Genomic DNA, 16528 nt, shown 5'->3' on the forward strand with positions numbered 1-16528 from the left:
ACACATCACACACAGGATCTCATACACACATGCAGGAATTCAGACAGAGATGCAAACAGATTCACGTCTGAAAAACAAAAATGAAGGTCATATAAACCATGATACATGTGTCAACAGTAAGGACAGTGTGATGTTTTGGGATGACATTTAGGATGCACACATGCACACACAAAAGGACACAGCACAGGGGACTCGAAGGAAGTCAGCCAGTTGGAGGCTGCATGTGTGTGCCTCTATGTGTGTGCGTTAAATGTTATAAGCTGAATGCTCAGCCTCGCAAGTGTGTTTTCTGTGCATGCAGGCAGCGACTTTATCCACTGAGCATGTATGATCACACATGTCCACCTCAGTTGTGAGGGGGGTGTGTGTCTGTGTGTGTGGCTCACTAATCTGCCTGCCTAGTTAGAGCAGTGAGATGCTCCATCTCCATCTGTTCGGCACAAATTGAGAAAATTCTGCACAGTGTGCTCGCACGTGAGTGTATGTGTGTGTGTAAGTGTGTTAAATGTATTACTCATGTTGTGGAGAAATAAATCAGTTTACAAATTGTGGGGAAAAGTTATTAAAGTTTAGGGTAGAGAGTTGGCTGAAGGTTAGCCTAAAGGTAGATTTAGATTAAGGTTAGGGTAAGGGTTGGGTAAGTCTCTAGGAAATGAGTGTTCTGCCTGAATTGATGAAAACACGACTGTGTGTGTGCATATGTGTGTGTGTGTGTGTGTGTGTGTGTGTGTGTGTGTGTGATTAGGCATACTGTAGCATTTCAACTGAGCAGGGCTGCAAACTACTACAGCAGCTTCTGTTGGAAAAAAGTCTGTGGTGCCTATAAGCACTGATCACTATTTATCAAGGAGAGCAGAGGCTGAAGTCTGCTGCTTTTAATCACCAGGAGAAGAACACAAAGAAGACAGTAAACAACTGGCTTCAAAAAGGGCTGGAAAAACAATTTTGCTTTAGGACGTTTTTGAGTTGAATGCCTGGCAATGCTGTTTGTATACTGCAGATTATAAAGACTAATTCATCTGTTTAGAAGTTTCATTTTAAAACTAAACTTTCTAAACTTTTCTTATCAACAATTGTTGAGGCTATGGATGAGATTCTTTCATTCAAGAATCCAGTCGACGTGTTTTCCCATCAGCATTCAGTCTGAATCAGTGGAGTCTCCATGACAACTGTTCACAGCGTCATGACAACAGGAGAGCCCTCGATGGCGTGTGGAACACCCTGACTTCCTGTCGGCTTCCTGTTCTGACTCTCTCTAACATGGATACAAAACCATCCCTTCTCCTCTCTATCTTTCAGTGCAGGGTCACGCCCCCAATTCCTCACTTGTCTAGCAAACACACACATACGCACACTAACACACACAGCCAGGAATACCACATATACCCTCTCACAGACCTGCAAACATCACCCTTACACAAAAAAGGCATGCATGTATATTCATGCACTGTAATGGGTATTAGAGCACTGTTTTAAAGGCTTTGTGTGAATATATATATATTTATGTGCATCTGGGAGGGAAAACTCTGTGACCACCCAAAGATTTCTATTGTGTGTATGTATGTGTGTGTGTGTGTGTGTGTGTGTGTGTGTGTGTGAATAAGGGGGGTGGTCGGCTGGTGGGGTAAAGGGTTAATCAACTTTCAACCAGCTGACTGGTCATAGCAACCCCTCCCCAAAGAAGTTCCTCTCTGAAAAAAGAAAGTCGGTCCCGTGCTGAGATCCTGTTAACTTCCATTCCACTCATCTCTGAATTCCAAAACAACAGGCAAACCTCCATTAATTTTCATCAAACCAAATGGTTTTGGTTTCCACTTCATCGCTGCTTAAAATAACAAACCCATCTGCAGCTCATCAGACAAAATCCCTGCGACGAATTGTTGACTTTTTCTGGGTAAAAAGAAAACTTTTGTGTTTCAGTTGTGAATTCTGTCTTTGTTTTTCTCTTTGAAGCCTTTGCAATTCTGTGAACAATAAAAGGAAATATTTGTCAGCACTTGAAGAAAAGCAACTTCAGGTACTGGCTTTGTATCTCCCTGTCTAACTTCATTCATACTGTTATTCGCAGCGCCTTCTCTCATACAATGAAGCTTGTAGGAAAAAGAGACACTTTCATGTTGGGCTCTCTGTATTACAATTTAATTAAAGAGTTTGGTCTAGACCTGCTCTAATTGGAAAGCGTCATGAGATAACTTTTGTTGTGAATTGGCACTATATAAATACACTGAACTGAATTGAATTTAATTTGAAAAGCTCAGCTTCAAAGAACTTTCCTGTTTGCTGTCTGACTGGCTCACTCGGTGTAATGTAACCAATCAAGGTGCTGTAAATGTTTCCAGTTGTCAGTGTGGACATGAGTCATAAATCAAACTGAACGACATCATGAAACAAAAAAAATGGTCCATATCTAGGGAAAGCAGAAGAAGCGGAGGAATGTGTTTAGGATGGATAAGGCCATAATTTACACAGGTCCTCCTTTCCTGACACACTGAAGTTGTCTAACATACTGTATATGATAAAGGAAGGAATATGTCCTGACATATGAGAACAGAACAGTTGGTATATTTTTCTTGAAAAAATAGATGAAAAAAGTGTCCACTTAATTTCCTGTCACTGAACAATCATTGCAGCTCTAGCTTCATAACATTCTGTAAGAGCCATGCACTGCACCAGAAATAAATGAAAGTAATATGCTGCTGTAAATAAATTGTCAATGTTAGATCTTTTGAAGGAACCTTCAGTCAGAGTAGGTTTGAACTGAGATGTGAAGTATTATGCACCGCTTCACTGCTGAGGCTGTAGACACGCACTTAAACTCAGAACACTGAAGTCATGGAACACATCAGGGGAAAAGCTCGACGGTCCTCAAAGGCATCCATCTCTACTCTGATCACCTTACTTTACCTCACCGTAACGACAACAGGACCAGGTTGGGTGAAAATTTCTAAGGTAAGTTGTACTCAAAATTGTTGTTTTACTTAGGATGTTGCACAACTCAAATACACTGGAGCAGAATGTATGAGCCTCAATGCTGCCACAGTCTGTCTGACCTCTGATGGAGGACTCTAGCTGTTACGCAAAGAACTCTGAAGCAGTGTTTGCAAAATTTACAAGACAACAGTCACACGGGTAAACCACAGTCTCACCACCACAGAAAGAATACTACACAAAAGAGAAACATCTTCAGCCGTGAATCAGGTCAATAGCCTTATTACCGAAAAATGTTTCTACTTTTACACGAATATGTAGTGACGAACTTCTCTAAAAGCTGAAGTAAGTGCAGTGTAGTTACATGTTTTTATGTGTAAAAGTCTTGTTTGCCAGTCAGCTGGCCCGCCGAGAAGTAGCAAGGTTCTTTCCCTCTCCGGTAGAGTCAGTCCTTGGTGCCAGCCTCTTAGAAAAACAACAGCGGCTTTTATGTGTGGGCACCGACAGAGACAGACGACCATTGTCAGCAGCTGTAACTTCAGACAGACCTCCTCAACTGGAGAGACCACAGAGAAAGCATTGGCATTTTGTGGTTTCAGTGACTTGGTTTCACTCTTCCTCTCCTTTTCACCTTTTGTCCTGTGTGATCCTGCCATCCTTCTTTTCTAGCTCATGCTCCTCTCCCAGTTGTTCCTCGCTACTTCCTCCTTCCTCAAGTTCCAAATGTTGAATATAAATTGTTCCTCTGGTCATTCTTCTTTTACTGGGGCTGTCCAAAACACAATTTTTGGTGAGAATCAATCAAATATTGGAAGCTCTGAGGAGGTGGTTGTTGGTTGTAGTCATATTTTATACTTGGCAACTATAATTATGAGTCTAATGAAAGTCAACAGACTCAGTAACCAGAGCCTTTTATTGGTGGGGTTAAAGAAATACGTTGCTAAAAACTTGTATTATAAATAGTATTACTGTTAATGCTAACTTCCTGTATAGCCCTAAAAATGGCTCTACAAAGTTTTTGGCTTCCTCCTTTTGTTGGCAGCTGTAATTAGCATGGATTCCAGTGGACTTCTCAGACATCTCTCAAAGCACTCCTGCTGCATAATTCACTCCATTTGTTCATTACATACCTAAAACTCATTGTTATTCCACATCATAGCTAAATACACTCCTTCTTTGCCCATTCATCACGAAGCTCCAAAGGAATACACTGGTTTACAGAAGCAATTCAACAACAAAAATGTGGATTATGCTGCAGGTTCACACAATGTTTGAGAAGTTTCTATGAAAGTTACTTTGACACATGACCCTGGGTGACCATTGGGAACTGTTTGACAGTTAGTTCAATTGGCTGACCTTACAGGAAACTGACTAATGTTGCTGTTCTCTGTCAGAGACTGAGCTTTATACTTTTCAGAGCCACATTGCCAGACTACAGGCGAGGTGAGTATTTTATACTGAAATGCCAGATTTAGAGTCAAGCCTTCCTTTAAGGGTCAAATCAGGCTGAATTAAGCACATGAAAGAAGAACAAAGAGAGAGTGGACAGTGTCTTACTTAAAACTACAAGGTTTACATTTGTGTCTTGGCTTTTGTACCACAAAAGAGTTTTCTACCATTTGATTACCCTTTCACCTTTGGGACCTTGCACTTCTCCCAATCACTGCCAACAACAGTAACTACCAAAGAAACTTTTGAGTGACAGAAGTGTTGCACTGAGCTGAGTTTCCTGTCCAGGCTGCTCAGCATCAAAGAGACTCAGCTGTCCTCATGGCACAGACCAGCTTTAAAATAACTGTGACCGAACGTTGCCACAGTAAGAGCACACTGCAGCTAAGTGGATTAAAGAATGAGAGCACTTATGAATAAAATGCTTTAGATGGAGAGACCAGACATAAAAAATCAGTGGAGAGAGGGAAGAGGCGGAGGGACAGAAGACAAAATATCTCAGTAGAAAGCAGGCAATCAATTATTCAATGTAACATCTGTGGTTTTTAGCAATGCCAACACTGTGGTGACTATAAAAGTGCAACACACTTCTATCTGTACACTCAGAAAATCAAAATAAAATCTGTGATTATAAGAACATAATGCTCAAATCTGCAAAATCCCAAAACATGTTACTCCATTCTAAGGATTTAATGATCCGCGTTAGGAAATTACAATTTCTTTAATATTTTATAATGATTTCTTTCTTTAGAAACACCATTATCTTTTAAATTTGTATTCCAAAAAAAAAGGAAAATCTGATCTGTATTTTTTTTTCCGCTAAAAGCCAGACAGTTAAGAAGGCTTTAGGAAATCTTTCTAACAAGATTTATTTCCCTCAGTGAAGATTTTTATTTGGCTGGTTTACAGAGCTCGACTCCATCAGGCTGTGTGTGTGCATGAGCGCACGTTTATGTTAGCGCACACATAATCTCATCTTAAGCATGGAGTTAAGACTGGATGGAGGGAGATGCAATTATAACTCATGTACTATATACAGTCCCAAAAAAACAGGAGTTGAGAATAGAAAGAATAAAAAACAAACAGTGATGGTTCATATTATATGAATCAACACTCTGGCATGGACTGTGGTCAGTGTCAATACTTGTGTGTTTAAGGTCCAATCCCAATTTATCCCCTTGGCTCTACCCCTCCCTTTTGTGTGTGGGGTAGGATGTCCCCTTGCTTTTATGGGTGGAGGGGTAGTGGTCATCTAACCCCCTAAATGGCCCTTCAAACAGATCATTTTTAGATGCAGACTTCAAACACAGTAACAGAATATTTAAACTCATGTCTTGGTATGCTGAAGCACTAAGATTCCCCTTCACTGGAAGTAAGGGGGCAAACCCAAACCCTAAAAAAACAGCCCCATCCCAATACTTTTGTCTATATAATGTGTGTATATAATTTCAGCAATTAGTTTGTTCGTCAGTTTAATCATGTGCAACTCTATAGACAACTATACACAGTTTCATCCCAACTGTAATGTACTATGCATCTGATTCCCCATCATCACTGCTCTCTACACATTATTTATGGATTTACACACTCAGTACGCTATGTGTGCCAGTAATTTGGAGGCAATTGCTATTACACCATAAGGTATCCTCTTATGTGACCGGATGCAACCCCTCTGGCTCTTAGTGCAGCGGGTGGCCAGATGGTATCTCACGAGGAGAACATATGATAACTGAGCTCACATTAAGTATGACATAGTGTATGGTGGCATGCTGGCCAGATTTCTTTAGAGGCAATATATAGGGGACCTGTGTGATTTGCTGTATTTAATGATGGAAGTTCAGATTAATAACTGGAGGAGCTATTTTATGATTTGTAGGTACCAACTGTTCACGTGCATGTGAAAGTACACACACAACGAATGATGCCAAAACTCCAATACAGATCCTATTGAGCTGGTGAACAATCAATGACATGCTGTGGTTGTGTCATTCCATCCAACCAATCACCATGCATCTACTAAGCAAGGCATCTGTCACCAACAAACAACCCATTAAAATATATATATATATATATATATATATATATATATATATATATATATATATATATATATATATATAAAAACATATTTAAAATATACCTAATACCGACTGCAGCAACACAATGCATGATTTCCTTTCCATGCCGTGTGAACTCTGTTGGTACCACCTGACTGCTCCAAAGCTTCTCAAAATATATGGTTGAGTCCTCTAGAGAACTGAAATGCAGTCTGGTAGAAGTGATTTGGGGTAAAAGGAGTCAGTTTCAGTATTTCATGTTTGGAAAGCTGAGTAGAAAAAAAAAATGAGGTCTGGAGAGAGAAGAGCTATGAGAGAAGAAAAGATGAAACCAGATACAACCATCAAGCTGAGCTGAATTAGATTACTTTTAAATCTCTAACCAGGAGGATCACAGGATACTAAAGCCCAGAACTACCAGGCTTTCCAACGCTTGTATCTAGATATTCAATGTCATAATATTGGATCAAAACAGGAATATTCTCAAATCCCTTTCCTGCCTAACCGCACATATGGAACCACATGCAGAAGGTGTGATAACCACTGAGAAGTCAGATGTATCGAGGCAACCATGCTGTTGATGTAAAAAATATGGCACAGTGAAGGGCTCCAGCTAGAATCAAGCTAGATAACTGTGTTCACTCTCAGATCTGCTTAAAGTCAAGTCAAAATGAGAGCACAGACCACATCACTGCAACTTGTGCATGTCTGTGTGAGAGAATGCAAGTGAGAGGCTGAGCAAGAAAACGTGTGTGATGAGTGAAGTTCGGGCATATTGTGGGACAGATGGCTGAAGGATGCTCTATTTCTTTTCCCTAAAGGAAACAACCTTCCCCTCTCATCTTTAACACTAACATTTAAAGGAAATTAACCAACTTGCAGCAGATTGTTGCATTCAATACATGTATAATTGCTGGTTGAAGTGCTAGAAGTGAAAGCAACTGGAAATGTTTGGTTGTCAAAGACGTTTTCTCTTCTCATCCAAAAGGCTTCTCCCCTTCAAGAGATTGAAGGGGAGTTCCAGCTATAGCTACAATGACATGGAGGACTGAGAACCTCCATCAATGCATACTTGCTGCAACAGCAAAGTAAATAAACAAGCTAAGATTCCCAAACATCTACTAAAACTGACTTGACTGTTGCAAGTGCAACCGAAATTTGACTGTGCAAAGACATTTTTCAAAAGAGCATCAAATCTACCAGAAAATTATGTCAGGCAACTGTAGCCAAAAGATGACTTGATTCTAACATCTCCAGTTAATTCAGGAACAGCTTTTTTCCTCTGGAGACAAGTGGTGGAGGAAGGAATTAAAGGCATATGTGAAAATTCTGATTCCCATTCCATGAAACAAGAGGAGAAGTAGTAACACTGCTGTGATTATAAACAGCCAATCAAAAGCGAGGGGAAGTCTCAGGAATGACAAAGCTCATTCACCTCATCTATCAGCCTTTACATGTTTCTGCACCAAGTTATATTATTATTATTTAAAAAAAAAAGTCTCCTGGGCTCATCCGAGTTAATCTGATCACACAAAATCTCATCAGAAGGGAACATGCAGGTTTGTGTTCAGGACACAAAAATGCTTGAAAACCTCTGGCGTCATGAAATTCACATAATGCACTTTCCTTGAACAAATCAGATGATGGAGTAAAAACAATGAAATAACACTGTTAAAATGGTTATTAATCATTTTAACATGCTATTTCATTTCTCAAAGGTCAAATCAAAATGTCAGACAAAACTACCGAAGATGGGTGAATGGGGACCACCAGAAGTCCTTCAGAAGGTTCAATGAGGTCCTCAACAAATTTTTTAACTTTAGTGAAGAAGGCTTTGTCCCTCCTCTATCTAAAACTTATTAATACACCAAAACTGCCATCAAGAGAAAAAAAATGGCTCTCCAGGAGTGTTAAAATTAAAAGTTCACAGTTTGTAACACAAACTTGTTGTCTCCAATGCTGCTGATCTGCTTGTTGCTGCATCTGAAGCTGATACATGCGAGCACCATGTTGTGTTAAAACAACACATTGACTGACCTAATTGGGAGGAGATAAATAACTGCAGTTATCTTCTCTGCTGCTAGGCTGGTTTTGTTGAAAACTGAATTTAATAAGAAATACTATAGTAATAATAAGAAATAAGTACACAGACAGATTGTAAAGAATTTTTTTCAATCTTACTTTTGCAAAAGTCTCTGAACATCAAGTCCTACTCCAACACATTCTTTACCAATGATGATCTGTGCTTTGATGGCTGTTCAGACTCAGACCTTGAGAGACTGTTCTTACTATTTAAATATAAAAAGTTTACTCTCACAATTAAATACACTAACATGGTGGAAATTAGCCAGGAGTGTACTGAATTTTTTTAAATACAGTGGCCATAAGAGAACCAATTTAAAATTGATGCTCAGAATCCATTCTGGAAATATGGGCTGCAAATCTGAATTTAGAAGGTTAATTTATCAATAGTTTAAAGTCAATAAGGTCATACATTTCACAACTGAGTGAGGATTGGACTACGTTTTGAAATAAATCTCTAAAAATATGTATGGTATAAAAAAAACATAGATATATGGATTTTGGGAACCAAAACCCAGAAGGAACACTTGGACTGAATGTGTCTATCAAAGCAAAGTTCATCAAACACTGAGGGAACAGTTGGAACATCTTCCTCAAATGCAGTATTCAGTGAAGAGAGCAGAAACCACAGAGCGTCGTCACACCGCACGCTTTCATTCATACTTCAACATGTGTTTTGGAAGAACGGTTCAACCTGTTCAGAGCATGACAGGAAAAAAGCGCCTCAAAGGGCTGCAGATGATCCACTTGAGACTAAATTTAAGTGGAATATTTTGCAGTAGACCGTAGTGAAAGAAAAAAATTCAACGCACGTTCTAACAAGCTGCATCTACGTTTAAAAAAACCAATCTTTCTTTCTCCGATAGCAGATTCTGAAATACAGAATGAAGTGTACAGGTTGTTAGATGTCCGAGGGAATTAAACCGCTCAGTCTTTGACAGCGTTCAAAACGTCCACGGCATCACACGTCAGCCACCACGGTCAATTAAATCAGGATTATTTTCTCCATTCCAGTTTCTTACCTAACTGGCTGAAAAGGAGCAACTGGGAGATGAAAATATCGGTCCTGAGGACTGTCGTCTCCATGGTCTCGGCGAGAAAATTGAGCGTGAAGCGGCACAGTGTGGGTTTATAAGATAGAGACGGCGCGTCAGTGCGTAAAGATGCGCTACCAGCTCATCTTTCCTCCTCTGCTGCCTCTGTGTGAGTCGGCAAGGGCTAAATGCTCGGACTGGTTTGGCTCGCCTCGGCGCGGTTCGGCTGGCTTTTGGTTTGAGGTGTGCTGGCTCGCGGGCTGGTTGGTTGATAACGGACGCGCGCGCACACACACACACACACTCACGGATATAGCAAAACGACACGGACTGTGTGTGCGCGCCGCCCACTGCCCTTAATGGAAATCACTATTATCACTCGGGTAAAATTCTTAAGATATTAGGGACATGGTGTGTGAGCGTCTGTGATTTAGAGGCTCGTATCTGCTCAGACAGCAGTGAGGGACTCGTAGATATGTAATATTCCTATAGTGCCTTTATACAATCTGTAGAACGACACGTGTTTACAAAGAACTGTCATACTTTATGGTATTACGATCAAGGCCGTAAACATGGAGTCAAATTACCCCCCCATGGAGACCTTACCAACCTAATATATTGGGTTGTCTTTGCATATATACACCTCTACAATATTTTAGCCCATATATCAGTGTTATTTACTCACAGTGAGTTTGAGAAACCTAACATTTGAACGTGTGTTTCCACAGGGAGTGATGGGTATGGTTTTGTTGTATTTGCAGTATATCTGATCATCATAACAAGCTTGATAAGAAATGAGGGAAACAAAAAAAACTTTCTACGAGCGAGTAACATATTAGTGACTTAATAGGAAATAAACAAAAAGGTTACTTCAAATGTCTATTCTTACTGTTGAGTATTAAAAGTCTTGCAATATAATGATGACTTTGATGTGAGCTTTCAATTGATCGCCTCATAAAGCTTTAAGGAGAGTCGGGGGAAAACCTTACAAGTTTATTTATTTATTTATTTTGTTTTGTATAAAGCAGTAAAAAGAAACAAGAATGTGGATCCAACCAGCAGGGCTATCCCACAGCAGAATCACTGTGTGTGTATTTGCAATGGTGGGGAGATTTGGCAACAGTTGGACTACAGGATTCCCATGAAGTACACACAGTACTCAGTGTGAGTGTGTGTACGTCTTGTGAAAGAGAATCAGTGTAACTCAACAAGCAACAGGCTATTATCATGAAATAACACAGTTGTGGGAGCTTTTAAATGTTTGTGAGGGCAAGTGTGTGTGAGATGGGCTTCAGCCACACAATAACATGCTGCTCCCATTACTCTGTGCGCATATATTTGCATAAATTAAGAGAGATAATCCTCTTCAATTCAGGCGGGAGCCTTGTTTCACTTGTTGGACCAACATTTTTTCTGATGCTTGTTACAATATCCTGTCTTCCTCTGTGCTTCCGGTATATAAGCTCACATTTGTGTGTGAAAGGGCTCATGGAATAACAACATGCTGATGGCAGCATCAGTCCATGTGATTATTACTGACAAAAATAGAGAGACTAGAGCAAACAAAAGAATGCTGCTTGAAAAAATGCCCTCTTATTGAGTCTTATATAACAAACAGACAAAGAGACATGAGTGTGCACGCACACAAACATCTTTTTTTTTGAGTTGTAGCCAAACAAAACAATGTGAGGGTTAAAAAAAAAAAAAAGAAAAACTAAAGCAACATCTTCACAACAAAACACACTTTCTCTCTCTCTCTCTCTCTCTCACACACACACACACACACACACACACACACACACACACACAGAGTTCCTGCTTGCTCTGACAGGTGGTGTAAAGACACAAGCTGTGTAGTGAATGATCACAGGACTGTCGTCTGCTGCAAAGTATCCTGAGCTTTTTCAGATCCTGTTGCTTGCTGTGGAAAGCTGATTTGCCTGTCACTGCACACAGCCAGCTATATGGATTATGGATTACGTGTTGCTCTCCTTTTCCTCTCTCCGACTGTGTGTTGGTACCATGAGTGGAGCAAGGTCAACAACTCAACGGGAGTTCATTTAGGTCATCCACTGTCAACTATTTGGTCCTGCTGTTTATTGTGTAAAATATTTTGGAGGTCACTGATTAGATTTTGCTGAAGCTTTGGGAAAAGATGTGCACTATAGCCTCTGTCCATAATTTCTTACATTATACTGATTCCTCTTAAGGTGGCAATGTTATCTGTTTAATAGTCTGGACAGGCAAAGAGGACCACATCTGCAGATCAGAGTAAAAGTATGTAAAAAATTCACTCAAGTACAGTACTGGAGTAAATGTACTTTGTTACATTTTATCACTTCTTAATCAAAATTTTGAGAATGTCACTTTTGCTGCAAATATTTATCGGTTATCAACCTCCTTTGTTATTAATAACCATTATCGATATAGGGCCTGAAAAGCTCCAGTCGATTGATCTCTAACGACGACTATTTGCTGTTGAATCATTTCATTCTCTATGAAAGTTCAACTGAATAGGTCATCAGTAGAAATGACAAACACTGATAAAAAACTTTTCACCAAAATGTTCCTATATTAATTTCTGAATTCCACCTCACCTTACATTTCCATTACATGCACGTTGTGTGGTGTGCGCCTGAACCCCTGTTGCCATGACAGTGGATGCCGTTTCCAAGTTGACAGTGATATTGACTTCCAGCGGTGGCAATCGTAGGTCAGTATCCTGAACACCACTGTGCTGACGAAACACTGGTCGATGTGCGTGCGTGCGTGCATGTGTGAATGAGAAAGTGACAGATAGAGACAGAGACAGAGACAGAGATGTTATTGGTGGTCGATGGCTGCTATGGAGCAACATATCTGTGTGTGTGTGTGTGTGTGTGGTGTGTGGCTTGCTAGTTCAACACACCCAAGGTCGACGTGTAAGTTTGTGTGCGCATGTGTTTGGGTGAACACTGTAGTTAATTAATGCCTATGTCCATTTGTGTGTGATAATGTGTAAGTGCTGAAAACAGTGATCCATGCATATTACAGCAGTGGCACCTACTAACGCCTCACTTATGTTTAAATCTTTAATGTCATGACCTGCAACAATTCACTGATAACTGATCTACAGAAAATTGATTGGTAAATATTTAGACAAGTGAATATTGATTTTCAAGCAAAAATGTCAAATATTTGCTTCAAGTGTGATGATTTAATCCTTTTAATATGTCACATGTGAGATGTTAATGGTCTCCGTTTGTTCTGTACCGCCGCTCTGAGTCTGCATTAACCTGTACAGTAAAACATGCATGAATCTAATTACATTTGTACCTAATAAACTTAGAACTCAGTGTACATTACAGCTCTGCCAATACAGGTTCAATAACAGCTGATCACTGGAAGTGTAGTGCAGAAGCTCTGCGCCAAAGGAAAACCAACCAAACCCATAAAACTAACAATCATGTCAAGAAGTATAGTTTTCCCTCACATTACACCAGCACTCATCAGTTGTTACAGACCCCCAAGCTCTAATGCACCATGATGATATATGTGCTGTGCTTCACAAAGATACAGATGCAGACAGAGATATACTTTCTTTCGGGACATAAATGTTGACTGTTATTTGCCCTGCGCTCTAATTCATTTAATTTAAGTCAGATAACAAACATGCCTACCAGGTGTGCTCCAACACAACTGGAGTCATATCTGCCTCTTGTATTGACCACATTAACACTAATACCAGTGAACTCTGCTCCAGAGGCATGTCTATCCCTATTGGCTTATTGATCACAACACAATAGCTTTAGCTCGAAAAAAAAAATGTTCTGTGGGCTGAGCCTCAGACTGTACTGCAAAGATCTTACAGACCCTTTAGTGAAGAAAAAATATTAATGGTAGAAAAACGCACAGTGGCACAAATAGATATTGCACTATAAATGTTGTTGCAGAACATACTGAATGTTGCTGACAAGGTCGCACAAGTAAATAAAATTCACTGGGAGAAGAACTTTGGCCCATGGCTTGAACAGGAATTGAAAACACACACGGCTCACCGGAATGCAATAAAACATGCTCGCAATAAAACCGTAAGACTCTATTCAACTGAATATATGCCATAAACTCAAAAGCAAGGTTACAAAAATGAACAGACCTCAAAAACAAAGGAAAAAATCCAAAACAAGATTCATGAACCCAAGCATGATAGGAAGAAATTATGGGATACTTTTAACAACATACTAGGTCAGGCTAAAGCATGTGAGTCAGATGGTGCATTCGTTACAGAACAACATCAAAGTGCTAATTAACCTGAATAATTTCTTTATTGAAGAGACTGACTACCTAGGACATAATATGAATAATAGTGAACTACACTATATAAACACAAGTACTGGGGCACCTGACCATTACACCAGCAGGGACTTTCATGACATTGTGTTCTAAATACATAGATGGCTTTGCAGCTATAACAGCGTCCACTCTTCTGGGGAGGCTTGGTACTGCTACTGCTAAGACTTTGTGAGTGTGAGTGTTTCTGTGGGAAGTTTTGCCTATTCATGCAGCAGAACAATCGTAAGTTCAGGTACTGATGTTTGACAAAAAGGCCTGACTCACAGTCTACGTTCCAGTTCATCCCAAAGGTGTTTGATGGGATGGAGGTCAGGGCTGTGTGGGCCAGTCAAGTTCTTCTACACCAAACCCATCACACCATGTCTTTATGGACTTTGCTTTGTGCACTGGGGCATGGTCACGCTGGAATAGAAAAGGACCTTCCCCAAACTGTTGCCACAAAGTTGAAAGCATAGCATTGTCCAAAATGTCTTGGTATGCTGAAGCATTAAGATTTCCCTTCACTGGAAGCAAGGGACCAAGCCCAAATCCTGAAAAACAGCCCCATAAAGATACTGTCTGGATACTTCTGTCTATGTAGTGTATCTCTATAATTAATTGAAGAAGTAAACATGATAAATAAATATTGCAGGTTTAACTTCAAACTAGTACAACTAGCTGAACTAGTATGTCATATTTTTTACATGAGTCTGAAAGAAAAAGGAAAGCATGGAAAATTCAAAAATTAAAATGCTTTAAAAAAGTAAGATAGCCTTCGGTGGTTTGTATAACAGACCAATTAGTATTCTTCCTACTCTCACGGTTTTCATTCCACCGGGCAAGGCTGTGGTGTGGTTTTGTTCCATCCTCAGGGCTGTTACATACACCATGAGGACCATTTTAGAAGCACAGAGTTTTGCCTACCTGGTTTTGTTATTATTTTCAACTGCCTGCAACAACTCACCTCTCTGGCAGATATCACCTTTCCTTAACTGCTGCTTGCAAAGAAAATAACACGGTCTCTCTGTCGTCTCTGGCTGTGTTCTAATTAACAGGCAGGTTGACCTATGAGCCAGAGCGGAAAGAAAATGTTCCTTTAGGGAGAATCTACTGTGATTAGTAATCAATAAACTATTCTTCTGTTATATCCATTATGCTTTAAAGATCATCTCTCTCTCTTAAAGGCAAGTCATGTTTGTCATTTATCATCAGCATCAAGCAGCTTCAGAAAACAGTAAGATCCACCTGCCTGCATCCTTGTGTGTATCTGTGTGTGCGTGTGTGTTTCTGAAACTGAAAGTGAGCAAGAGTGTGTGTATTTAAGTGTGTGTTTTGGCCTTTTTACTGACTATATGTGTCTGACTGTGATCTGACATTTAGCTGCCTGGCACACTAAAGGTTCCAGCACAGATCTTAAAGTCATATGACTCGGCTCGCACTTACACACTCTCCACTCATCATGTGTTAAATGTGGATTATTACCTGTGGAGACATTTTTATCCCCAGCATGGACCACATTTTCTATAATTACTGAATTAACATCTATTAACTTTATTCATATAAAGCACTATGCCTGTACAATTTCTCATTTTGACTTTTCTTTCAGTTTCTCTTGAAAAAGATGCCATGTTGCAGTTCTGAATTCAATCATGTAAATAGGACATAACTGGGGTGATAAACAAAGGGACTGAGCAGAAATCTAGATGTACAGATGATGCCGGGCATGCTCATTCACATAATCATCTCATTAACATGAATCCCATGAATCGGAGGAAGGTTTTATGTAACAGTTTCTATGAGGTACCAAGACACAAGACAGATAAATACACACAGAGAGTAGAGAGAGACGTGGACATACAGGTGGACCAACTAGTGTTTATACAGCGATGCCTTATGGGCAATACTGGGGGTTTTGCATGTTTTAGCCCATTTGCAACAAATGTCATACACTGGTGCCAAAACACATCTTTTTTTTCTTATGGATGCTGTCTTTACCAGGCAGCCGCTGGTTGTCTTCGGTTAAGCTGAATTACAAAAACAAATAAAAGTAGCAAAATGTTCACTGGATTATGCGTCGCAAATATGTTTTATTTCTAAGCTGCTGATTACTGATTAAAAAATTAGCCTGTGGAAACAATATTGAACAAAGTCATGGTAGTTTTTTCAACAATAAAAAAAAACCAATCCATTACACACAGTATGAATTTGAAACTTACTATAATTTTGTTTTGTTCTGTTTGTGCATTCACTTACCAGTGGAAACGTGTAGGATGAAGAGGCAGCTGTGCTCACTGGACACCAAAACCTGCAACAACAAAAAAAGAACAATAAGGACTGCAGTTAGACAGACGTGAGTGCAGCTGAAGATAACTGTAATGGCCATTTGGAACTACTGTACATGTGTCAGTCTTTATCAAACTGTCCTGTGTCGGTGCTGACAGTACTCTGTCATCCTTCTTTTGACATTGTGGCTGAGCTGACACTGACTGACAGGCCACGGCAGGCACTTCTTCTCCTGTCCATGAAGGCAATAACATTGAGTGGCCGTAGTAGTAGCAGTAGTAGCAGTAGTATCACTGATGGCGATTATGTCAACAGATAACACATCACATTGCTGCAATTAATATTTCTGAATAAGGCTGTTTTTTATGTATTTATTAATTCAAG

The 16528-nt window shown here is 39.8% G+C and overlaps 1 protein-coding gene across 4 annotated transcripts in view; it reads right to left on the reverse strand.

Moving 5' to 3' along the window:
- LOC124054059 (receptor-type tyrosine-protein phosphatase zeta-like) overlaps positions 1-16528 on the reverse strand; it is a 63335-nt gene that overhangs the window by 44594 nt on the left and 2213 nt on the right. For 3 of the 4 annotated variants that reach the window (XM_046379717.1, XM_046379719.1, XM_046379720.1), the window contains one exon: positions 16115-16166. In XM_046379717.1, the coding sequence (XP_046235673.1) occupies positions 16115-16166 (52 nt within the window). Of the gene's footprint in view, positions 1-9538; positions 9824-16114; positions 16167-16528 lie in introns of those variants that run through there. The other variant, XM_046379718.1, reaches the window with a different exon arrangement.

The sequence above is a fragment of the Scatophagus argus genome, chromosome 22 (assembly GCF_020382885.2).
Source record: "Scatophagus argus isolate fScaArg1 chromosome 22, fScaArg1.pri, whole genome shotgun sequence".
NCBI lineage: Eukaryota > Metazoa > Chordata > Actinopteri > Scatophagidae > Scatophagus > Scatophagus argus.